The 25,933-nt window shown below is 43.0% G+C and overlaps 1 protein-coding gene across 8 annotated transcripts in view; it reads right to left on the bottom strand.

The window, feature by feature from the left end:
* The window catches only part of Meis2 (Meis homeobox 2), a 207,960-nt gene that overhangs the window by 132,689 nt on the left and 49,338 nt on the right, over positions 1 to 25,933 (bottom strand). For all 8 annotated transcript variants that reach the window (XM_005364203.3, XM_005364204.3, XM_005364205.3 and 5 more), the window contains exon 8: positions 12,263 to 12,408. In XM_005364203.3, the coding sequence (XP_005364260.1) occupies positions 12,263 to 12,408 (146 nt within the window). The remainder of the gene's footprint in view (positions 1 to 12,262; positions 12,409 to 25,933) is intronic.

The following is a 25,933-nucleotide window of genomic DNA, read 5'->3' as shown; positions in this document are numbered from 1 at the left end:
CCCTATCACCGGGATGCCGTGGGCCTCCCAAAGCTGCTCTCGCTATCTCCATTCATGCTATCTCCATTCATGTTCTGTGATTTTGCCCCTGTGAATTCTCTCTAAAGGGCTGTAACACTTGCAAACTTCTGAATGGTAAATCAAAGGAAGCCCGATTTAGCTTTCAGACTGAAATTATGTTTGAATCAATGCGGTGATTTTTACATCTGACATGAGCTTCCTTTAGCTTTCTTAGTGTGGGGACATGGGATCACTATTTCAGAGAGGCAGTTGAGGCAGGATGAACAGTAGCAGGGTGGTAGACCAGTTAACTCTCTGGCTGAATTGTTTACAAAAGAAGGCTCAAGTTCCCTTAACTCTCTGATGCAAGTCTGTAGTGATGCAGCTGGCCCTTGCTCATCTCTTTCTTTTAAAGATGAGCACAGGCTTCCAAATTTTACTTTAACTTATAGTGCCACTGTACCTGTGTCTTAGTGCAAGACGTGTAAAGCCTTTGACCCTTTGCTGTTCATTGCGTGTTGTTTGTAGATGTGAGTCATGTTTGAGACTCAGGTTAAAAGATGATATAATACTTTTCTCTGATGGGTAGCTAAGTTTAGTTTCCATGAAGCTGAGACAAAGAGAATTGACATAGATCATAATATCACTTTATATTTTATTGTATTTTTGTCCTTTTTCATTTTGAACTATTTCTAATCTCAACTAACTTTTAAAACAATGAAGTAAGGGCCAGATATAGTTGTGTACATTTTTAATTTTTTGTTTTGGGGTGCAGAGGCAGGCAGTTCTCTATGAATTCGAGGCCAGCCTGATGCTACACTTAATGAGTTCTACAGAAAGAGTCATTATCAAAAACAAACAAACAAACAAAATACTAAACAACCGCAACAGCAGCAAAACCTCCCACTAACAAAACAGAAACTACAAAATTGATGTGGTGAGAAAGCAGCAATCAGGAAAGTTAAATTACTCGGCTATGGTATTAAGGACAGGCAGGGGTTGAGCTAAGCAGCAGATTGGATCTAATAGTTTCCAGTTATTAGTAACTCTGCTGCCTCTGGTGTGTGGCCTTCTATACATCAAGGGTTTACTGTGTCCTGAAATCTTGGCTTTTGTGAACACAAAAAGTTAATAGATTGTCCCCACTCCCTTCTAAAGGAAGAAAACTGCTGCTTTTTAAATAAATTATAAACATTTCCATTATTTAAATTCCAAAAGAATCCAGCCAGAGATTCACCAGGATTGAAGATGGCCCTTTTCATTTAACTGATTGTGTAAGCCACCCATATAAGCATGGGGTATTGGGGGTAACCATTAACCAAGGAGCCCAGAAAAACTGGAACATTACATTGTGTTCCTCTTCCAACACATACATACACACACATGTACACACACATACACAGACACACTCACAATTCTCAGACTGGCAGCAGAAAACATTAAAAATCTATACCTTTCCATATAATCATATTTGATAATCACTTAAGCTGTGTGCAAAAGAACAAAAAGCTTCAGGATTAAGCCACAAGAGGGGCTTTTATCAAAGTGTCACCCAGTCATCAGTGGGATTTTGCCACACAGGCCTTCAGCTACGGCTTTGCAGAAACCTAATGCAAACACTGAGCCTATAATTGACCAATAATGACCCCATATTCCCATGCTCTCAAACCACCTTTTTTTAAATTTTAATTCACTGCAAGACAGGGTTTAAAACAAGTGGATCAGCTCATGGGCTGCCTGCAGGTATCCTGAAACACTGAAATGGAACTTATAACTTTTCACCATGGGGGGAAAAAATAAGATTGCTTTTATAGAGAGTTCCAGCCTGCCACCAACCTGCAGGGAATAATCCAGAATTCATCTCCTCTATTGATAAGAGTGTTTTTCTTTTTACAAGGACTCCTGTAGCACCCTCAGGATACTTGGGGTGTTTATTGTCTGCTTATGTTTACCACATGGATTCTGGGTCGCCATTGGAGTGTGGCCAATCATGAAACTATCCTTTTGTCAATTAATACACGTTTTAATGTAAAATTGTATTTTTAAGCCAAAATGAATTTGTAGGATATTTGTGATGGCAGGGAATGGGTAAAGAAGTGAAAGCTACACTGTGAGAACTGAGGTACTGAAGTGAAGGGCAGCAAGAGCTTCTTTAAGGACTACAAGAGTGGACCTTCGCTATCTGATGCAAACAAGCCGAGGGGGATGGCTGAAGAGGGCTGGTTACTGGCCCATGTTAGTTCCTATGATGCTGAGAATCCAAGCTAATAGCATCTCTTCATGGCTCGTCTCCTCCAAGTCTCACAGCTCTCATCTCTTGAGTTATAATTTTGTGCATGTGTGGACATTAAAGTCATTCAGCAAATGTTCATGCTGTCTGTTATAAGAGAGAAGTAAAAGCACAGTTTAAGAAAAAAAAATTATCTGCCATGGTACTGTGACTTGACAACTCATCTTCTATCAGATAAAAACAACTAAAATCAGTCCTGGCGGCTTTGGGTCTTGGCAGTTCAAGACATGAAGAACAAGTGTAGCAGCGTGAAAACGGAACCGTGCTTACATCTTAAGGGGATAATAGACCTCTAAAGGGTGTCAGCCATTACTTTGCATCCCGAAACAACTGCTGCTAATCAATTTAGACGGTGGGATGTGTCCCATAAATACAACAGTCAAATTCCATTCATCCAACCTAACGCTTCCTGCCCAAGCCACCATCTCATCACAGGAACAGTGAGGCTGGGACCATCTTCACACTTCATAACCATCTCCCAAATCACAAAAACAGACCGCAGTGCAGGGGAGGCAGGATTTCCAGACGGCTCTTAAAGTCTGTGCAGTCACACTGTCTAAGGTCACTGGTGACCGTGCTGCAGCTAAGTCCTGTCACCTTGATCCTCAGCTTCTGAGAACTCCACTTCTGCCCACACTACAATTGCACTGTGGTCATGTGGAAGGAAATGGAATTTTTTTTCCGTGTGAATTGAATGAATATTCAGGGTTCTCACTAAGCAGCATGTAATGGCACTCTATTCTTGGAGTTTTGAAATAGCAGAATATTCAAATACGCACATGCCTTCTATTTTCCTTTATTCAAGGGTCCTCAATTCCCGTCTCCTTGAATTCTTCAGCGTATTTTTAAACAATGATGCTTCAAATGATATTTTATAAAACTGGGTGCTAAACTTTGAGGTGCAATTATTTTAGTTTCTTTTTGATGGTAATTTAATAAGCATTTCATTTGCCAATTTCCTCGATTATCTATTGTTGAAAATAGGCTAATTTTTTGTTCGTTTTAGAGTCGTAGCAGAAGCAAGGACAAGCCTTGATTACTTCCTCTAACCCTGCCTCCATACACACGCAGCCTTCTCCAGAAGATGATCCCTAATCCAGGTCCTCCACCACAGAGTCCTTCGGTCCCTATTTGCTGGATTTCACCCACAGCATCATCATCTGGGGCTCACAGTTTATGGTAGGTAGGTTCACCCTTTTTTTCTGCTGTACTGAGGATTGAACCTAGGCCCGTGTGCAAAGAAAACGCTCAACCTCTGAGGTAACAGAGAACCTTAGCCTCGGGCCACCGGATGTTCTGAATTTCAACACATGTATACTAGCAGCATATACCCTCCATAAAAGAACCATATCTCACAGTGTCCTAAAATCCTTTATGTCCTGCCTGTAAATGTTTTTATGTCAGTTAGTATCTCATAAATAGGGTACTATCTTTCTTAGGTGAACTTTCTTTTAAAATGGTATCATCAGCTATGCTTAAATATGTCTTGTTATTGTCAGGCATGATGGCTTACACCTTCAGTTCCATCACTCTGGAGGCAGAAGCAGGCAGATCTCTGAATGCCAGGGAATCCTGGTCTACAGAGTGAGTACCACAACATCCAGGGCTTTATACAGAAATCTTGTCTCAAAACAAACAAACAAACAAACAAACAAAACCAACAACCACAGGGAAACCATCTTGTCATTTGGCGGGGAGACGGCTCATGTTGTCATCGACCTAAGAACCATCCAGGAAGAGCACATGAACAGAGGCATGGTGGCTACATCCACAACAATACACGGGTTTCTCCATACAGAACGTCACCGGATCACCTTATTCTAAACACCGAATCAGAACAACTAAAATGCCGAGTTGCTACACGCGCAATCGCCCCATCAAGAAAAGCACAGACAATTCAGCTGCAGCCGTCTTTTCTTCCAGAGGAGTTTCTAAGATTTAACACAACATTAAATTTTTGGCCTGTCTCTTTAATTTGAGAAATTGTAAAAACGACGACAGATGGCAGACAGAATTGACTTGTGTCCTCTATTCTTTTCTGAAGAAGGCAGAGCACGGAGACCTCGAGCGGGAGAAGCTATAGTGTGCAAGTCGTTAATAGAATTATCTAGAGGCTCTCGGAACAGCTAGTACCAGAGCCTTCAGGCTTTCTTTTCCAGAAATTCTTTGAAACCAACCAACAGTGTTCCAGCTTGCCACTGGTGACCATACCCCTGGCACTCAGTACCCTCCAGTCCCGATAAGGACACGATAGATGTGTCATTAGCTCTGAACCTCGGCAACCCCTGAAATGACTCTTCTCTTTCCATCCCCGGTCTCCCGCCCCCACCCCTCAAAATCATTATAAAATAGGAAGAACATTCAAGCTTACAGTTAATTGGAAACACTGCAAGGGAAGAGGAATGCTTAGGACAGCATGTCCACGGGAAAATAAATCACCCAGCACTGTTATTTAATGCATTGTGACATCATTTCCTGAAATTAAACAGAGATGACACCAATTCAGGCGATCTCCAGTATAAGGTTCCATTCAAATAACTCACAGATGTTTTTCTCCTGGCTAGCCAAAAAAAAAAAAAAAAACCAATGCCGAGGCAAAGGCAAGGGGCAGCCGTCACTCGCTGGCAGGTTGGGGAGAACCTCACTGTCTACTGGTGCCCTTCGGCTGCGCTTTCTGCACACACCTCTCTCCCCGAACATTTTGCCAGGGAGCTCCGCTTGCACTCGGTGCGCATTTGCCTCCCCGATTACGAGAGAGACGGTCTCATCTCCCTCTCCGTAAGCAAGGCCAACATTTCATATTTGGAATTAATTTGGCACACAGCTGTTCGTATTAAGTAGACCGGTCTCAGAATCGTCAAGTGGCTAATTTTCCAAGTAGAAATAACTTATGTCCATGGACTTTTGCTTCTACTGAGCACTCTAGGTTCTTAAAGAGATGGGCAGTTAGAGAGGCTGTCATGGCATCTTCACGGACACAGGTGTGCAGAAGAACAAGGAGAGGCACTTTGGTGAAGAGGAGCACGGCGGGTAAGTAATCCTGATGAGGCTGTGAGGCGGCAAAGGCCTCCAGCAGTTGGAGACCACAGCAGGCAACCAGAAGATCAAAACTCCCGAATCCACGCAATGCGCATGAGTGTGCACGCTGACTACGTTGTCTGCGCCGCACACAATGCGAGTGGGCGCTATGGAGATCATACGCTCACTAGCTTCCTACTGAAGGTGAAAAGCAAAGATTGAGAGAGGCTGCACAGCTTTCCCTCGATCATGGAGCTCAAACTCAGATCGAAGCGCTTTAATGTGAACCGACACCTTTAGAAAAACCATACCCCGGTGAAGATCGGAAAGCTCGGCTCAAAACAGACGAGCCAGGCAAGTTCCGATCCCACACAGTTAGGATGCAGAGTGTAAAGGAGAACCTCTCTTGAAAATCATGGAGGCTTTCTGAACTATCCCAACCAAAGTTCTTCTCCCTGTGCCAGATGGACCATCAAATATTCCTGCTTTTGTTTTGCCCTCCCGCCCCCCCTCACAAGACTTTCCTATACAGCCCAGCCTAGCCTTGGGCCTAGGACTTTTCTGACCTCTGTCTCCCAAGTGTTGGGATTGCAGGGGCATGTTACCAGGCCCAGCAGCACCATGGTACAGTGGACCCCAGCTGGCATTAGTGCTCTCCGCCTCTGATGCTATCTACCAGTTAGCATTCATGAAAGGCCATTAAATGTGATCACAGCTTTTAAACAGTTTGGTGAGACATGTTCTCTCTTACTGGGCCCATCTGGGCTTTATGTATGAAAATCCAATCTCTTTATCTCACACAGTGCCAGGACAGGATATGATAACATCAGATGACCAGGTCCACCCACTGATCAGGACCTCTTGCTTGCAACTAGATTCAAATAAGAATCATAATATACACACACCCCCACACACAGAGACAGACTTTTTGAAACAAGCCCTCTCTATTATGCTGCTCTGTAACTCTGGATATAAAGGAACTCACTCTGGAGACCAGGCTGGCCTGGAACTCACAGAGATCTGCCTGCTTCTGCTTCCTGAGTGCTGGGATTAATGGTGTGCGCCACTATGTCTGGCTGCTCCTTTATATTAAGTATCTGTTATAAGAACCAGGTACAAACTTGAGAGCTTTCACACATGTGTCTCATTTATCATCCCCATTCGACAGCCATGGAAAATGAGATGTGGAGGTGATATTTAAGATAAAATGTGTACTGTATTATGTATTTGTAGTCCTGTGCACTGAATTTAGACTTTTATTCCCTAACTTAAGAAAGCCATCTAGAGCCAGGTGGTGGTGGTGCACGCCTTTAATCTCAGCACTTGTAAGACAGAGAGGCAGGTGGATCTCTGTGAGTACGAGGCCAGCCTGGTCCACAAAGCAAGTTCCAGGACAGCCAGGCTGTTACACAGAGAAACCCTATCTTGAAAAACCAAAAACCAAAAAAGACAGAAAAGAAAAAATGAAACAAAGCAATCTAAACCAGCCCAAAATGAAAGAGAAGCAGAAAACTAGTTAATAGACAAAATAACGAAAGTTTGTCTATTTTCTTCCTCCTCTCTCCTCTCTCTCTCCCCCCCCCCCCCCCGTGTGTGTGTGTGTGTGTGTGAGGGTGTAGGATAACAGGAAACTTAAGATAACTTTGTTTCCTTTCAACAGATCTCTGTGAATCGACTGACGGATGTTCATGACATACTTCTCTAATGTAACCTGTAAGTAGACATAACTAGGCTTCTTCTCTGTAGGTCAATACCAAGCTAGGCTTTTATGTAGTCCCATAAAATGACTGCCAGTAGATGAGGCGTCATCAAGCCACAGACCACAGCCCCTTTTCACACACCCACAGACACAGAGCGAGTAAGCAGTGCTTGCCACAGACAGTGACAGAGCATCAAAACCTGCCATTTCAGGGAGATTGCACAATGTACTGTTGCTTGCTTCTGAGGCAGTATGGATATCTCTGAAGGAAGTGCCACACCTATTAAAGGGTAGGGTTATAGCATTTCTAATGCAAAGACTCTTCTGGGTCAGAAACTGGTGTGAGCAAGTCAAGACCTTGGGTATGAGGAACTTCTCTTTCTCCCCCATGGTGGGCACAACTCAGGGAGCTCTCCCCAGGGAAGCAAAGGCGCTTGCAGGCTGGCATGAGCACGAAGGGCCTGGAGGATGGTTATAAACCTCCAGCCTGGAGATTATTTCTTGACATTTCTTTTTAAAGTATCTTTGCAGTAGAATAAAAACAGTTGTAATGGCAGGCTTACTTTTAGAATTTTATAATCTCCAAGTGTTAACAAAGAGAATAACAGTTTGCCGAGATAGCTCTATTGCTGTTTGTTTGTTTATTTGTTTTGGTCCTTGTCTACTTTCTGGCAAATGCAAGTGTATTTCCAACAGATATTTTTTTCTTCCACCTCCTCTAGATTTTGTAGGATGAATAAACCAGACAGGGTCATGCATGAATGGAAGAGGATAATGGGCATTCAACAGTTTTGCTAACTGAATTTCTAAGAAGAAATAGATTTATTTATGTAAAAGTATTACACATTCTAGAGGATGTTGTTTTAAAGGACACCATGAAAACTGCTAGCTAGAAAGCTGGAGAGTAATCCTTTAACATCAGATTAAACAAATTCAAAGAGCTGGGCTCTGAGCATGGAAATAGACTCAACAAACAGCTCAGTTTTCAAAATTCTACTTTGGCTCTAGTTTAAACATTTTTTCCAAAGTAATCAATTATTAACAAATTGATTATCCTTTCCCTTAACCATGGTTCATAGGAATCTGAGAGACTGTTTCAACTCTTGCAACTGTCTTGGAATTTGTTCTTCGTAGAAAATGGAAGGTTAATGATTTTTGTCATATTGAGACTAAGACTTCCCAATTGCTACAGTTGGCCTTTGTTGAGTTGGTTTTTTCCCTCCTCTCGGCCTTTTGAGGTATTCAGAATAGGTGACAATAGCTTGCAGTGAGAACATACGTAGGGAGACCCCTGTGGCTTATTGGGGACAGTTGCTTCATGCTGGTTGGGTGTTTGGAAAAAAAATACACCCAGAGTTCTTTTATGTTCTGATAGTTAATGAATGCATGAATGTCAAAATGGGCCAATGGCCCATTCAGGGGGCAAAGCCTTTGCAGCCCCCTTCTATAAGAACACATCCTGAGATGCAAAATACATTTGCTTAACAAATTAAAATAATGAGATAATTCAATTAGCTTCTTTTTTAAGAAAGAAAGAAAGAAAAAAAGGGTACATCAGGGATTATTGTACTACAAGAACAGGTCACACCACACAAAAGGGGATAGGCCAGTCTGAAATAATGTTAAAGAGACAGATAATGGAAGAATGTGCATTGAATCCCACACATGGAAAGAAATTTACATGAAATAATAACTTAGGCCACATCGATTTGCAGTGAGTTCCAGCCGACATTTCACTTTGAATGTTGAAATTCATTAAAAGACAGAGAAATATACCAGGACATCCCTATTTGCAAGAACTCCCTCATGCCTGTTAGTGTATGTAAGAAAAGAGGTCTAAATTAACATGTCGCTAGTTAGGGGGCTCTATTCTTGTTTTCTGAGCTCAGAATTACAGCGGAGTAAATCTTTCAGCTCATTAAGACCGGGAAGTAAAAGTTTTACAAGGACCATCCTCATCAAAGTTACCAGGCCTCTTCGCTATAGTGGGGGTAGCGTGTGGATGGAGAGAGAAAACATTTTCAAAACGAAAGGCAGAGAGAATTTCTCTGAGATCCCAGGGAGGTGTAGAAAAGGCCTGTAGGAGAACGGAAAGAGAGATGGGAGACAAAGCCAGTGGGAGGAAGCCATGAAAAAAGGGCAATTTCTGAGAGAAGGCCATGGAGAGACGAAAAAGCAAGCACTCGTGGACAAGTGAAAAGAGGAAGGAAATGGCAAGATGTCTGTGGGCTGGGGCTGGGGCTGGGGCTGGAGCTGGGGGCTTTGCTCTGCCTAAAGGCCTTGGGCGGAACGCAGATGCAGAGGTACAGACGAGGGACCTGTGGATGCTGTGACATAGCTCTCTCATTTGAGAAGTAGACCAAAGAAGAATCCAGGCAACTTGATGGGCTAAACTGGCCATCAGACAGTCAAGGGGAAAAGGGACGTTGAAAGGAAGTACTCCTGATTCCAAGACTTGAGAAATTATGCAAGTCTCTCTCTCTCTTTCTAATCATTCAGTGAAATTATTAGTGGTGTAGAGAATTCTGCACAAAAGCCTGTGTGTATTTAACTAGGCAAACATTCTCGTGCCGCAAGGGTGGTGAGTTTGTAGCACGGTTGATGGACAGGTGCCAAGGAATCATGAGCAGGTGACTACAGCGTATGGTGAGATGATGAATCCATGACAGGTCAAGGCAAGAAATCCAAAGAGAGCTCTTGATGGCTCACCATGATGTTTGTTCAGAGTTGGAGCGGAGACCCTTCCGTATTCAGAAAGGCTGGGAGAGCTGGTGGCTTTCCAGACAGGGGAGCAAGGCAGCCCTTGGCTTCTCCCTAGCCCCATCACCGCCATTACCACCTTGACTTTGAGAGGACAGGGAACCAATGGCAAACATTCTGAGGTCTCTACTAAAGATAAGACCTGAGCAAAGTCACCTGATGGAGGAAGGTCATTGGCTAATAAAGAAACTGCCTTGGCCCATTTTATAGGTTAGAACATAGGTGGGTGGAGTAAACAGAACAGAATTCTGGGAGGAAGAGGAAGTGAGCTCAGACTCGATAGCTCTGCTCTCTGGAGCAGATGCGATGAAGCTCCCACCCAGGATGGACGTAGGCTAGAATCTTCCCGGTAAGCGCACCTTGGGGTGCTACTCACATTATTAAAATGGGCTAGTCCAGGTGCGAGAGTTAGCCGAGAGAGAGGAGGCTAGATATAATGGGCCAAGCAGTGTTTAAACGGAAAAACAAGTGTTGTTATTTCGGGGCATAAGCTAGCCAGGCGACCAGGAACTGGGGCAGCAGGAATGCAACCAGCAGCTCCCTCAACAGTCACCTCCTTCACAGGTGGAAAGAACATGGAGCTGGTGACTCAGAAAACTGGGTTTGACTATCTAGATTCTGCTTCTCAGTCTGAGTTCAAAGTAGCCACAGTCTCCAAGGTGTGAGCATTCTGACATCTTGCTTTTCATAGCAATGGCTGAAAATGCATGCACACAGATGCTTGGTTGCAAGGCAACCATTTCAACGGAGAACACTATCACCGTAAGGGAATCCATAGGAAGCAAACCAACTAGCCAAACTGGTCAGGAGGAAGCAGTTTGCCTGTTGAGCATCTCCAGCTACTTAAACCACAAAACCTCGGGGTAAAAACAAGGAAACCCTCCGCTCACACTCACTCGACTTCCAAATTAAAACCATTTTACAGGTTAGCCAGTCTCCAGCTGAGGTGATGTAGCAATGAACAGCTGTGAAGTCATTTTGGTAATGACGAGAATAATAAGCGCATGGCAAGGTTGAGGGCTTTGCTGTTGCAGCTTCAGTGCTCCTGAATAGATAAAAGTGATTAAATACTCCTGATTATCCCTGACCAATATGTAATGGATTTACAGCCCTTTCAATTAGTCAGTATTTGCTTAGGACTCATTATTTTGTCTTTGGTTAAGTAATCAGCCCAGAGACGCATGTTCCGTCTAATTCCTCTGAGCCAAGTCAGTGTAGGGCCCTGACCTTTGAAATGGCCATAGCTGCAAGGCAAGAATAAGCACTACCAAGGCAGCCTTGTTGGTACCTCCAGCTGATCAGGACACCGCAGGCCAGGTCAATTCACCTCAGCTTGGCCCTCACGTCCTTACATCCCAATGTCCGATTTAGAAGCAAGAACCTACCACTTTTCCCTCCCCACTGCCATATCCCACCCCTTGCCCTCTGTCCCTCTGTGAGAAGGGCAGACCAACAGCCAGCATCATAAATAAGAGTGGAAACTTGTCCTGGACTCACAGCACTGTGGCTAATTCCTTCAGCATGACTACACACAAGCTGGGTCTGCACAGAAGACCTTCAGCTTTCAATGAGCTGCTTAACTCTGTTCTTAAGCTACGGGGTACATAGAATGGCCTGGAAAACAATGTAGGACAAGACACATCCTCGGAAAGTTTCCAAGGGTTTCCAAACAGATAGTAAAATATAAGCATGCATGGTTTCTCTATAAAAAAAATATCTTGTCACTTTTCGTCATGAGAGCCTTTGAGTCAACAGTATATACTGACACATAAAACTGGCTGCAAACAGGGGGATATAAATTGTCGCTTTAAGGCCATTGCCCATATTAATCTTTCCCACAAGTGAAAAGGGTTAGCTTTTAAGATAATGGACTTGAACCGCTAAAACAGAATCTTTCATTTCAACCTTACAAACAAAGGCACTAGAGTACCTATAACCCTTTGCTGTATTGGTCACACACATGCACACACACACATGCATGCACATACACACGCCATACTATCAGACCACCTCCATGAGATGAGCCTGGACATGTATGTGGCAAGATACAGGCTTTGCTCATGAAGGAGACAGCGTTGGTTAGCAGGAGAATCAGCAATGCTAACAGATTCATGAGCTCCTTACAGCTCTCTCCTTTGGTTGAGCTGCATCGTCTGAAGTTGCTCATATCTTGTAGTACAGTAAACATTGACATATGTTATTGAAAGTCTCAGGCCATTTTGAACAAGGTCCATTGCTGACCTCTTAAGACAAATTGCTGTTCCTTTCTAGAGGAGGCTGTTTGGATGGTGATGGTTGACAAAATTGTGACGGCTAAGAGTCACCAGAGTCCAAGGAACAGAAAGCAGGGAACCTTGTTTTAAAAAATGAAACAGAAGGACAGAACTCAAACTGAAACCAAAACCAACCGTGTGTGAGAGACCGTGATGTGCAAAAACTCCGCAAGATGACAAATAAAGTTTTCGTTATTTTAAATATCTTGTGTCTTAACTTACTGTGAGATGCTGGAACAGCCACGCTCTCATGATATTTGTTGCGACTTTGGGGAAGATGCCTCTTTTCTTCTGGCGTTTTTTGTCCTTGTCTGGATCGTCATCATCACCTGTGCCAGGTGAAGCTACACTGTTGTCTAACCCATCACCTAACAGGAAGAAATGAAGATCCATTAGAGCAGCAGAGCGAGGGTGCCAACAACAATGCCAGGCTAATGACGAGCTCAGCTAAGCTCGCTGAAAGAAATCCATTAAGGGGGTATATTCCCTTTCATTAAAGTATAATTGGAGACACAAATATGTAAAAGACAAAATTAAGCCAGGCCTCTTCAAATGTTAATTTTGTGTGTCTCCCTCTCGCCCATATCATTAATTCAATTATAATTGTGTACTTGACACAGCGCAGTAGCTCTTTGTCAATTATGGAACCCAGTGTGGGCAAACCGCTACGAGAAAGCCCATTTGGTAGAAATACATCCCCGTGCCCATAGTGAGCACAGACTGCCGGGTAATCACGTTAAATGTTCTGTAGTCTATATATCCTGGGCTGCCCGCATAGGTGACAGCAGCAGTGTCACTGTTGATCGCACAGAACGCACTGCCTGTTCGGCCCCTCCCAGAACTGTCACCTTCCAAACTCGCGCACCTTGCTCACGCCTCCCATGACCCAGAGCGCCACGTTTGCATGACATGAAAACTTTTAAGCTCTCGGCGCTGCTGATCATTATCGTGAAGGGGCAGACAAAAAGACACACATCAAGGTAGGGTGCTCACTGACTCAGAACTTCCTAAGCCACATCTTTCTCTTCTATGCTTTTCTCTGGCATTAATTGTGCATTAGCAAAAATCATTTACTTTTAACAGTCAGAGTTATTTTTTCTTGCCCTCCGGCAAAAATGCCTTGAAAGCCTGCCTGGAGGGCATCTAAATTATGTATCTGAAAAACTCTTCCGGCAAGGCATTGCAGGACCCCTACTTTCTTAAAATTCATACGAGCATGTCTTCCTGTTTTTGGGAAGGCATCAATCAAGGGTAGCAATATATGCCATATCCCTACATTAATATTTGAACTAATAACTTTAAAAAAAAGGAAAGAAACAAGATCCGACTTGTGGCATAATCAAATGCAAAATAAATGAAGAATACGGGGACAGCAGTGGGGCTTTAGAGATGGCTGTGTTTCCCTTGCACATCATTAGCCTGGAGCCACACGAAAGAGGAAAACAGGGAAGCGGAGAGTTTATGCTCCCTGCTGGTGTTTAAGAAGCTGGGGTCCTGGAAGGACATCTGGGAATTGCGCTGAGATGGGTTTTTTTGTAATTTAAGAATAGACATTCATTAGCAGTAAATGCCATAAATCCCACGCTAAGTAAAAACCTTGTCCAAGAAAGCCTAAAACAATAAACTGTGCTCAATGTAGCCTGAGCTGGGCACTCTGTAGCTGCCCAAGGAATGCAGCGGATCCACCAGCAAATCTCCAGCCGGGCTCCCTCCTCCCAAATGGTGTTTTCCCCAGACTTCCTGCCCACTGGGGCACTGGCCTTAGAACTTCAGGGTCTGCCTGTGGCCTTTCTGGTACCTGTTCCTTTAGCTCTCTCGTGGGAAAAAAAAAAAAAGAAATCTCAACCTTCTTTGACCAGAGAAGCAGAAAAACCACAGCAAAGAGCTGGCAGATTAATTTTATTGACATTTCCATTTTCACTGCAATGCGATCCCCTCCATCACATGGAAGGGATGACCCTCACTATTTACAGACTGACAGGCCACTTCGTTACAGCCACCCTGCCCCAAGGCAAAGCAGCTCCCTTCCATCTGCCCAAACACTAGAGCATGACCCCAAAGTTGCTGTTCTCTTTTTCTTTGCCTTCTGTTATGATAAAAGAGAAAGAGAGAGACAGACACATACACACACACACCACACACACACATACATACACACACAGAAATAGAAACAGAGACAGAGAGATGGGGGTGGGGATACAATACACACACACACACACACACACACACACACACACACACACACACAGTCCAATAGTCAAAGAAAGAATAGGTGGGCAGGGAAAGAAAAATCCTTTGGTTTTTGAATACTGGATATATTGAATCTAGTCTGTATCTGTTGACCTTCCCGGCACACACATGTACATCTATCCGGGAGTTGCATATATCCTCGCATGTGCTCACGCATGCGCATACACACAAACACACATACATGTGTACACACACTCACTCCACACGCACACACGCACACGCCCAAGCCTACATGGGAACGTGTGCACAGTTTCCACCGTGCCAAGGAACTGCTGCAAGGCAAATTCTCACCCACACTAATGGCTTCTGACTGCTCCCTGGCAACCCCAGCATTTTCACCTGGGTGGAAGTGCTCTCCGAAATACAGACACTGTGGCGATGTCATCAACTGCTCATGTGACACAGATGGAGAGTGGCTATTAGGAGGCAGGCAGTGGGCCTTGGGGATCTGAGGTGCTGTTCTGTAGCCTGAGGCAATTTTGAAAAGCAGTACCCAGAGATGAGGGGGGAAAAATTCACATTGCAAGTCCAAGTTTGAAGTCAGTCAGTCTGTCTGTCTCCACACTGTGGATAGAGATATCTTTGTCTCTTACTGTGGGATCTCTGTAGCTCTCGGAATGCACGTTTCAGATTATGTATGGAATAAGTCTTCCTTCACTGTCTTCCAAATAGAAAAACACGCTCTGTAAACAATGCCTGTGTGTATATATTTCTTCCTAAGCACATATGGTTTCTGTGTATATGTTTAAGCTAAAATTGTCAGGATTTTGTTAAAATCTCATTTAGCTTTCTTTGATAGATTTTTGAATACACTATTGCAAGAGGTTAATGGCTTAATTGAAGGAAGTTCAACGAAAAAAGGCATTTGCCTTTTGAACCCAATCAATGACCTTAAAAAAAAGAGAGGCAGTGACTCCATGGTGCATTTTCTCTTGTTTGAAATGAAAGGGGGCTGATAACACTCTCAGACTATATGATTCACTATGTTTAGCTCCAGAAAAAAAAAATGTAGCTAGCATGAGCATCCTTTGATGACTGACTTAAATTGGATAAAGAGAAGCATTGCATGAATTTTAATGGAAAGCAGTCCATTTTGTAAAAATGTTATGAAATATTTGAATTTAGAATGGTATCATAAATAATTATAAACAAAAACATGTCTGACTTTATATTAATAGCTAGATACTCAATAGGATTTTTAAATTAAGTTTGACAATTTCATACCTGTATATGCATAATAGACTTTTAATACTAGTGCTTATATCTCTACAAAAAGAGGGATTTTTTTCTTTCCCAAATACAACAATAAATGCCATCTTTTTTTTCAGTGAACTATGAACCAAGTCTAGCACCAACTTCTAACAACAACATAAAGAAAATGTCTAAAAGGCAACTGTGTTTTCTGAACGTAAACAAAACTTCCACAGGCGCTGTTGGAACTAAGCTGCTGGTGACACTGGATATTGTTTTCTGGGCTGTGTGGAACAAGGTTGTTGGTGTTAGCATGTGGAGTAATTGAGTTAACGTGCTAGAGGGGGTGCAGACACTAGCACCATGTGTGTATTCTAAAGGAGGCAGCAACACCAATAGTACAGACATCAACCCCTGAAGTTATGACTCAGTGCTGGAGAAGCCTTGAGAAAAAGAATTGTTTCTCTCTTATTTGTGCCCTACTTAGATTCATAACCTCAAAAACATGACTGTTTGTTGGAAGGGTCAATTACCGAAGGGCTGATTCAAAGGCTTTGTCCTCTTTCTGACCATGGTCACACTGGGGAGCCGCACCCACAGTGCATCTAAAGACTCTTCTTGGTAGCTGGTAGATGGCTTGCATGTACACACTCATTTCCAACCATTCCGGCAATGGCGTTCCTCGAGAGAGAGAGACCTTAGTGCTCCCAGGGCCCATGTAGGTGACCATACTACTACCAGATTCTTATCTCTGACAATAAAGAAATGCGGAGTTTGTTTCCTTTTGAAGATTGCTAATCCTTTGACCAAGGTAGAGATCTACGTTTTGGACAAGATATTCAAATTATGTCTATGTCAGTGAAACGTGACAGGTGTAAACATAAGAAGACAGTCTCAAGGCCAGTGAACACATAGACAGCAGGTATGCTAAAGCATGGGGGAGACTGAGGAAGGTGTAGGCTTCAAGGCTTCATCCCTGACTCAGTACACCAAAATATCCAGGGCCCAGGACTATGCATCTTAAACAAGTTTTGGGGATTTGCTTATGCACAAAGATTGGCATTGGTGCTTTATGCAAGTGTGTGTGTGTGTGTGTGTGTGTGTGTGTGTGTAGAAGTCAGAGGACTACTTGTGGGAGCCAGAGCTCTCCTTCTACCCACATGGTCTCTAGGTATCAAACTCAGGTCTCAGGTTGTCGGCCTAGCTGGTAACTTTCTTTACCGACTGAGCCATCTCAAAGGCCCAAAGCGTTCTTTCTTAAAATCAATTCAATCATTTCAGTGTGTGTGTGTGTGTGTGTACAAGGGTATGCATACACGAGGGTACACGCGGAGCAGAGGAGGACTTTAGATGTGCTCTTCTATTACCCACTGCCTTATTCTTATTCCGAGGTGTCCCACGGAACCTGAAGCTAGTGCGATGGCTAACAAGTTCCACTAACCCTCCTGCTTCTGCCCTCCACAGTGCAAGGCACTCACGGCCACGCCCAGCTTTTCTGTGGCTGCTCCAAAACCTCACTGAGGTTCACACTCATGCCCAGCAGGCGTTCCTGCTCACTGAGCCATCTTACCAGCCTTCTGCTGCATTACTAAGACAGGGCCATTCATGGCATCTGGAGCTCACCAAATTGGTGACTGGCTGGCCAACAAGCCCCGGGGACTTAGTGTCTCTGCTTTCTACTTCCCCAGCAGTGAGATGCAGGTATGTGTTCATCTTTTTTATGTGTGCACTAGGAATGCAAACTCAAGTCTTCATATTTGTCCAGCAGGCACTTGACTAAGAGAAATCTCCTCACCTCAGTGATACCAGTCCTTTACTTCAATACCTGACTTGAAATTAAATGTACCCTAGGAAGAGTACTCTACTATCCCATGATTAGGGAAGTGGCCTGATGAGTGACGATGATTGTCCCATCTGGGCCTTCTGGAGAGATTAGAGCAGGTCCCTAGACTGCTCCGGGGTCCTGGCCATTCCCATGATTGTCTCATGTTCACGTTAAATAGGACTGGAATATTGGCTCCTGAAATAAAGTTCAGCAGCTTCGGACTCAGCTAAGAAACAGGCAGAATCTCAGATCCACCGAAGACCTAGTGACTAGGCAAGGCTAAGTGTGGGGCCCATCAGTCTCAGCACTAATAAGCCATGCAGGTGGTTCTGATGCCCACTTCAGCAGCACGGCTCTGAGAATATCCCCTTAGGCTGCTATCCTTGTTGTTGTCTGGAGGCCTGCTCTAATCTCTGCATCCTTCTGCTGTTTTAAGACTCTGAAGTATTGTGAGAACTCTCTGGCTGGATTTACTTTCATGCTCTAAAGGAAATCCTGCATTCTTTCCTGGGCTGAGCCGAGCAGTCTCAGGGCACAGGCACTGCTCTGATGGGTAGCTACAAAGGCCCTGTCTCGGCAAGTGATGCTGGCCGCTGATTGGCAGGATGCAGAACCCCAAGGTGCCCAGAATATTCTGGAAAAGCAAAAGTCCCTATCCATAGATATGTATTCAACAAATCAAGCCAGACACGAGCACATTATGAGAGGACCCTCAAATGACCCTACATATGAAAATGCCATCCCTAAAACCCTTAGCCATAAAAACCACTCAAGCAAAGGACACACTTCCCTCATTTGCATATTGTGCTGTCCCTTTTAGCTCAGAGTCAGTACCTACTTACACATCTGTTGAAAAATTTGGAGTAAAGATATAATAAAAACGGCGATGATGTGTTGGAATGTCTCTAACAGCACAGGGATGGAGAATTCTTCTTGCCTCTTTCCCTGAGCCTTAAGAAACAAACTTACTCTCAGAAGACACTGAAAACATGAGACGGTCTCATTGCCCAAGCCCTCTGCCTTCAAGGATGAACCAGAATCCAGGCGTAGCTTCTCCAAGTCTGCTCAGCTACCACAGGCTCCTTCAGAAGCCCATGAACTAACCTTTACTCCGCTAAACATTATTTTGTGTGAATCCTCTTATCAATCCACACTGAAGAAGGCCCAAGGCTACAAGCAAAGGCCTAAATCCTGGAAAAGTGTTAATTTTAGGGTGCAACATCTGGAACTTTGTGAGCGCTGGTCCGGGTCGGCCACAAATAGAAATGGGCCACTTTTCTTCACAAGTCTGCCAGGGCATGAGATGGCTTCACATACAATCAGTGTAGAACTGGAATTTTTGTGATTAAAGCTTTCAGAGCCAAGTGGAGACCATGACAACGATCTGGTAGCCAGAGACACTACCCACTGATAAATGGTTGATGGATAATATAGATAGAAAGACAGATAAATAGAAAACAATACCTTCCAACCGTCTCACTTCTAAGCACTTAGATGTGTTCATGAACATGCAGGTGCTGGTGTATGAATCTGTGATTATAAGCACGTATATAGGCATGTATGTGTGTGTGTGTGTATGTGTGTGTGTGTGTGTGTGTGTGTAGCTTTATAACATACTTATAAAGCAATGCAATTTGTAGAAAAGATGAACTGTTTTGGGGGTAAGCACAGACCCTTGTAGGGGTGCACGCACACATTTACCCAGTCCGTAAACATTTCTATTCAACATGCATTTTTTTTGTGTTGGTACTCCTGTGACATGCAGTGCCCCACCCTCTCTTCAACACTTCCCACTTTCATTATCTTCATCCCCCACCCTAAATTTATCTTTATTTGTACTTGCAATGTTGTAATCATAGTCGGTCTTCACCAAAAAGAAGAAGAGAAAGAAGAAAAAAAGAAATAAAGAAGGAAGGAAGGGAGGAAGAAAGAAAGAGATTAAGACATTATTATTGTTTATTCCATTTTACAGTGAGGAAAACTGAGGTACAAAGTCATTTGTCAGAATCACAAGTGACTGAGACAGGCACTTGGCCTTCAAAACCCATGCTCCATCCTCCATCTTCTCCCTTGTGCTAGGCTGGAATGGCATGAAGATGGTATGGTGGAGCCAGATTCTGAATTACCCCTCAACCCTGAAGAATTAAATCCCAGGAGACAGGCCCGGGACACTCATTTATCTTTATGCCACCAGGAGAGATTGTGTGACAATGCATTTAGACATAAACACAAGAGCTGGCAAGGTAGCTCATTAGCAAAAGACACCTGGCACTAAGCCTGACGACCAATGTTTGATCCATGAAACTCAATGATGAGGAGAAAAGTGACTCCTACATGCCTGGCCTCTACAAGAACACTATGGCTTGGCCATGAGCCTCTCTCAACAGAGGAAATACAAGTAACTCTTTAATACAAACACAAAAAGAAATGTGTGCCAAAAAAATCACTAGGAGCATTTTTACAAAACCAAGAGTATCTAGGAGGCTAGAGAGATGGCTGAGCAGTTGAGAGCACTAGCTGCTCTTCCACAGAACCTGGGTTCAAGTCTCAGCACCCACAAGGCAGTTCACAACTGTCTGTGACTCCAGTTTCAGAGGACTGGACACGCTTATACAGGCAAAACACCAATACACATAAAATAGGAATAAATTTTAAAAAAGAGTACCTATTATCTATATAAGGTCATCTCTTCCTTAAAGATCTAAGATTTGCATTAAATGGGTTTGAAACAGAAAATTTTTCAAAGACTGAGTCAAGGAGCCTTTGAAGAGTCCAAACCTTTACTCCATCCTGTTGGTCTGCCGTACCCGTTCTCTCCATTTCCTTCCCACTCTCTAATACTCTTTGCTAGCAAGCTCCGATTCAGCCCTCAGGTCCTAGTGAAAATGTCGGTTTTGCGGTTTGTTCCTAGGTCCTGTCTGAGAGTTGGGGTGCTGTGTTCTTGGCTTCCTCAGTGGCTTATTCTTTTGTTTTTAATTTTTTTGTCCTTATGAAGGTGTGGGTCTCAGAGGTTACCCACCCGTGAGCATAAGGTCAACAGTCAAACGTTAACAGAATGAGTGTACTGGTAAGAAAAGCCACTAGACAGAGTTTAGATCGGAGAAGAGTGTGCCCTGTTTTGAAGAAAAATACCCAATGTGGGGGGTGATTCAGTGTTGCCTAGGGCTCCTCCTCCCTCCACTCTCCCTTCCCTGAGGGGTACTGGGCCTAGCTAGGCTCTGCACTGCATAGTGTGGGAATATGGTTTGGTTGTCCCCAGATAGCCTGCACCAGGACATGGATCATTGTCTGTGGAGAAGATGGTACCCCCCATCTCAAACCTTCCCTTTTCTCTTAGAAGGAGGGGTGCTGGCAGAGAGGGAGGCACACACTGCTCACACACTCTGAGGCAGTAGAAGCATTGCACTTAAAAAGAAAGTGTACCCTCCTGAAGCCATCTGAAGACCACACAGTATTTTGGGAACTAACGTTCTTTCCTTTCTTGGTTCCTTTTCCCTCTTAAAACAGTACTTAGAAAACAGGGTTAAAATACACCAACAGTCAAAAGATATTTTCTTGCTGGTTGTCAGGGGGTCCTTCCAGAAGTTTAATTTAGGGCCTCCCACTGAGAAAACTGTACCAAGATTGCAAGTAAGAAAGAGAGAGGAAGGGAACCTTTGGTCTGGTTCTGTTTCAGAATATAGCCTTGCAAAAGCTACTTTCCAAGAACCATCAGGAAAGTCAATGCTTTTCCATAAGAAATTATTATTATTATTTTTATTAATTTGTTTATTTTCACATCAGGATAGTTGGGAGGTGGTGAGTACACCAAGAAATTCAGGGGAAGGCAGGGCAGCAATGAGTTGTGCTAATCACTGGTCTCTCTTACTCTCCTGCTGGGCTTAACCGTCCGGACACGTTCAAGCAAAATTTTTCTGTGATTTTTTTTTCTCCAAGAGACGGGTTCACAGCCCACAAGCAAGGAAGGAAACAGAAGGGATGAACGCTTTCGTTTACATGCAACATTTACTAGCTGTGTGGGTCTTTCGACATTAAAGAGGGGACAGTGACCCAGGCCACCTTTTTCACACTTAAAAGAGCACTGGCAAACAAGTCTTCATAGGCTTTACCTAGGCTTCCCTGGTCCTGAACACCCTCCCCCCCAAGGGGGGGGGGAACAAACAGAAAGGGAAAGAAAGAGAGGGGATTTTATGGTCCTTTCTCTTCAACTTCTCAGGCGGTATAAGCAGCATTTAGCAAATTCAGTCCCAAATGGCTCCAGAAGCTCAGAGCTGCAGGGGCTCATTCTTTGTTGGCCTCTTTCTATTTACAGGGATTCACGAAGGCTCTCCACTGAAGAGAGCCAAAGCACTTCCATCCTCCCCGCTGGCTCGCCCTGGATTGTGACTGTGGCAGCTTGGCCCGGGCCAGACACGGGGGCACAGGATGAGACCCCTGGGCTCCCGACTGCTCAGGAGACATCCGAGATACTCTAGCTGATATGGGCAGCTTTGGAGTGGGCAGATCTCCAGAGATGACTCCACTTTCCAGGGAAGGGGCAGGTCCCTGCACAGGCTATGCTAATGCTTGACCGGGGACGAATACCCTTTAAAATATGCATCTATAGGATAGAATGAGAAATGGTGGGTGAGGGAAAAAAAATCAGACTGCAGCTTGGATGAAAACCACTTCACCCACTGGTTGGAAAAATAAAGTGTAAAAACAGACAGATGGACACATATGTAAATGTGGCTGTGTTTTAGGCTTTAGCTGGCAACGTGAGTGTCGGAGTATAGTTTTGCATGCCTGTATTTTCCATAGCATGTTGAATCCTGTTAGCTGTTGAACAGAAACATCCTCATACTGGTCCTTGACCAAATCAGTCCCCTCAATTTACCCGCTAGGAGCCGTAAAAGGGCTTTGTTTATTGACTGGAACTTGCTAATCCTTTATAGCAGAAGTGAAGGGGGGCTGGCAAGATGTTAGGTCTATTCTCCACGTCATTTGGTTATTCTCCTTTGAAGTATATGGATTTCATTCATTCTCCTCTGAAACATATAGATGTAGTGTGTGTGTGTGTGTGTGTGTGTGTGTGTGTGTGTGTGTACATATAGAGTTCAGTTAGGAATTCTAGAATATTTTAAGAAAGGATATCTATGTTCCTAAGTCTCCGACAGAATGCTCTGGAGAGTACTGCCTGAATCCAGTGGGATACATACCCCTCTGCCATTATAACTCAGCACATTGCTGGCTCTCTGTGGTACAGGATAAAAGCCTGTATGTGGTCCTCGGTTACCTGATAAGCACATAGGCATGCACAAGGTACCTTCTGGAGTTATTCACGGTCCATCATAATAAAGCCCTTCTGGGCACTCTAATGATTCATTTTTACTGACCTCTCAAATGCCCTTTTCCACAGTTAACACTCCGCTTTTATTAAGGTAGAAAGCAGGGACAAATGTCCACTCGGGTCCCAGCTCTCAAATTCCAACTGTACTTGCACGGCACTACCTCCAGCTGAGGCTGGTTTAATGTCGACCCAGCTTCCCCTAGCGTGGCATTTCAGCTAACAGAGTTCACAATCTTTGGGCCCTGCAATGCAGAGGCTGCTATCTTCCAGTCATCCTAGGAATGTGCCAGATACCATCTCCCTCCTGGGATACAAAGAACCAGAGCAAGGGACCCACAGAAGACCAAGCTGATCAGGTTACCAACAGCCCAGAATGCCCCTCTCCAAGGTTAGTCTTTGAACTGGTAAATGTTATAATTAAAAGCCTTGAAGTTGGGCTGGGCTGACCATTAAAATAAAGACCCCAAAAGAGAAAGTATGAATGGGTTTTGTCTCCATCACCTGATGGCTTTGACATGAGGGCTTTTGCATTTATGGAAAATTATACAAAAATGAAGTGTTATGATCTATGAGTCTCTCTTCCCCTTATTTCCCAAAGAAGAAAAAAAGGTGTTTGGGGAGGCATGGCTTCCCAATTTCCCTTAGCTGTTTCAGTACAAATTGTGAAAATTATGCAAATAACCATTTTGGCACCTTTGCTAAAGGAAAACATTATTAAATGATGCTCTAAGTATTTTGTCTGCTTTAGTAATTACTCTCATGTAACTGTAAATATAAATAGCTGTTATTCTGTTTAAATTTTTAATCATGCAAAATATTGTCACACAAAATGTCCTTCTGTTGCAGACTAGCTGGGATTTTCTTTTTTAAAACATCCATATTTAACTGAAGTGGACTATATTTAGCATCCTGAAGTGTTTTAGTAAAGATAGCTGGCTAACATCGTGGAATCAACAGGTCTTTCATGAGAAGATACAGCCTTTATATTTACAAAAAGCATTTCCTACCTAAGAAAATCCACCGAGACAGTTTAAGCATCTTCTTACGGGCACTAGACTACCATCACTCTGCTCCCAGAACATATTAACTATACCAAAAGAACACGTTACAGTACAATTACAGAATTTTGACTCTTATTGCCATTTTAGCACATTATGATACTTAATTACACATTAATTATCAATCCATAATGAAATTTGTTAAAATAACTTAAAAGCAAAGTTTAATCATAGCAGGAGTTATTACATTTCCCTTTTAGAGTCTGCACTTTAGTGTTGTATTTGTTACAGAAGAAAAATAATAATTGGGACAGTATTTTATAATATAAGACAGTTGATGAGTTTGAATCCTTAAGTTTCTATTTTCTATGAGCATGTAACAGCAGATATCAGTTCAGGGAGACCTATAAAAGACTTTGATAAATATTGCACCTACCTCACTAGTTAGTTACTGCAAAATGCAAATAGTAGACCATTTTCTTAAAAACATAGCCTTGAAATTAAAGGACATGGTCAACAAAACAAAACGGCAGACTACAGAATGAGAAAAGATCTTCACCAACCCCACATCAGACAGAGGACTGATCTCCAAAATATACAAAGAACTCAAGAAATTAATCATCAAAAAAACCAAATAATCCAATAAGAAAAAATGGAGTACAGACCTAAACAGAGAACTCTCAACAGAGGAATCTAAAATGGTGGAAAGACACATAAGGAAATGCTCAACATCCTTAGTCATCAGAGAAATGTAAATCAAAACTAAAATGAGATTCCATCTTGCATCTGTAAGAATGGCCAAGACCTTGAAATCAATATAGTTAAGTCATACCCCTAAATTTCCACAACAGATCTTTGTGTCAAGAGCAAAGCCTAAGACAGTTAGACTGAGATATCTGTCAGCCGCTCCATCATGACTGCACATAGGAGAAAAATGGCATTATAAAAATATAACTAGTTTGGGTGATTACTGTTACTTATTTGTTTGGTTTTCATTCTGTGTGTGTGTGTGTGTGTGTGTGTGTGTGTGTTTGGGGGTTCACAGAGGCCAGAATAAGGTGTTAAATCCTTGAAAGCTGGAGTTACAGGTAGCAGTGAGCTGCGGAACGTAGGTGCTGGGAACCAAACATGGGTCCAGAGGAACAACAACAAATCCTTTTACCCACTGACCCATCTCCCCTTAACTTAGTTATATTTATGACGGCGTCTCCCAGTGTATCCTAGAACAGCCTCAAGCTTGTGATCTGCCTCAGTTGGCTAAGTGCTGGGAGCACAGGCCTGATACACCACCCTTGATAACTGATAAGGTTTTTTTTTTAATATAATGCCAGACCTAAAGCCTATTCATTAATTATTAGAAAATTATAGTCTGCATCTTTTTTTTCCAAGAACATTTTCACACCAGAGTTTCCCAGTAGAACTCTTGACTCTTTAAGAAATGTCTAAGTTAAATCATTAACATTTTAAAAGAAGTAATAATGCATTTAGACATCCCAGTTGGCTTGGTGTGTTAAAGAGTCCAGGGCTATGATTTGGGAACAAGCAGATATGTCTTTATAATGTAATGCAAGCAGATATATATGGTATATATGTAATAACTCTGGGGAAATAAATAATGTATCTTCTTAATAGGAATAGGATGTCACAAGTTGGTTAATCTGCACGGAGCCTGTGTACTAAAGAACCTCAGACACCAGACCTCCTGAAAGTACTTTAAAAGAGAAATTGCTTCTTATTGGGGTGGAATTTGTGCTGGAGTGGTAAAATAACCTAAAATTAATCATGTTGATGGCTGCGTATATCCTAGGAATACACTAAGTAATAACAGATTGTATTCCTATCATGGGTGATTCGTTACTATGAGAAGTACATCTCAAAAAAGTTAACAGATGATAAAAATGAGTGACTAATCCCTCCCAATGTCATGAAACACGCTGAAAGGCATAGACAAGCCGAATTATGACATAGACATCTTATTGCCCCAAACTGGTTCACAAAGATGTGATTTTAATGTCCCTTACTAACAACATCATAGCATCTTACATATGGACAAGCATAAGTACTTGAAGCACTTGGGATGGGGTATACTGTTGCCACTAAAGATATGCATTACTAAAAATAGATGGAGTTTATTGCTAAAATTAATCTTTCTTATGCTCAATTGTATCACATCCTAGCCGAATTCTAGAGTAAGTTATTTCCTTTTCCATTCCTTTTCCAAAACTTAGACTAAAAATATTCCCAGAAGAGTCTCTCTCTCTCTCTCTCTCTCTCTCTCTCTCTCTCTCTCTCTCTCTCTC

Source organism: Microtus ochrogaster (assembly GCF_000317375.1).
Source record: "Microtus ochrogaster isolate Prairie Vole_2 chromosome 14 unlocalized genomic scaffold, MicOch1.0 chr14_random_1, whole genome shotgun sequence".
Lineage (NCBI taxonomy): Eukaryota > Metazoa > Chordata > Mammalia > Rodentia > Cricetidae > Microtus > Microtus ochrogaster.
The sequence above is the reverse complement of the archived record's forward strand: the minus strand, read 5'-3'. Positions and strand labels throughout refer to the sequence as shown.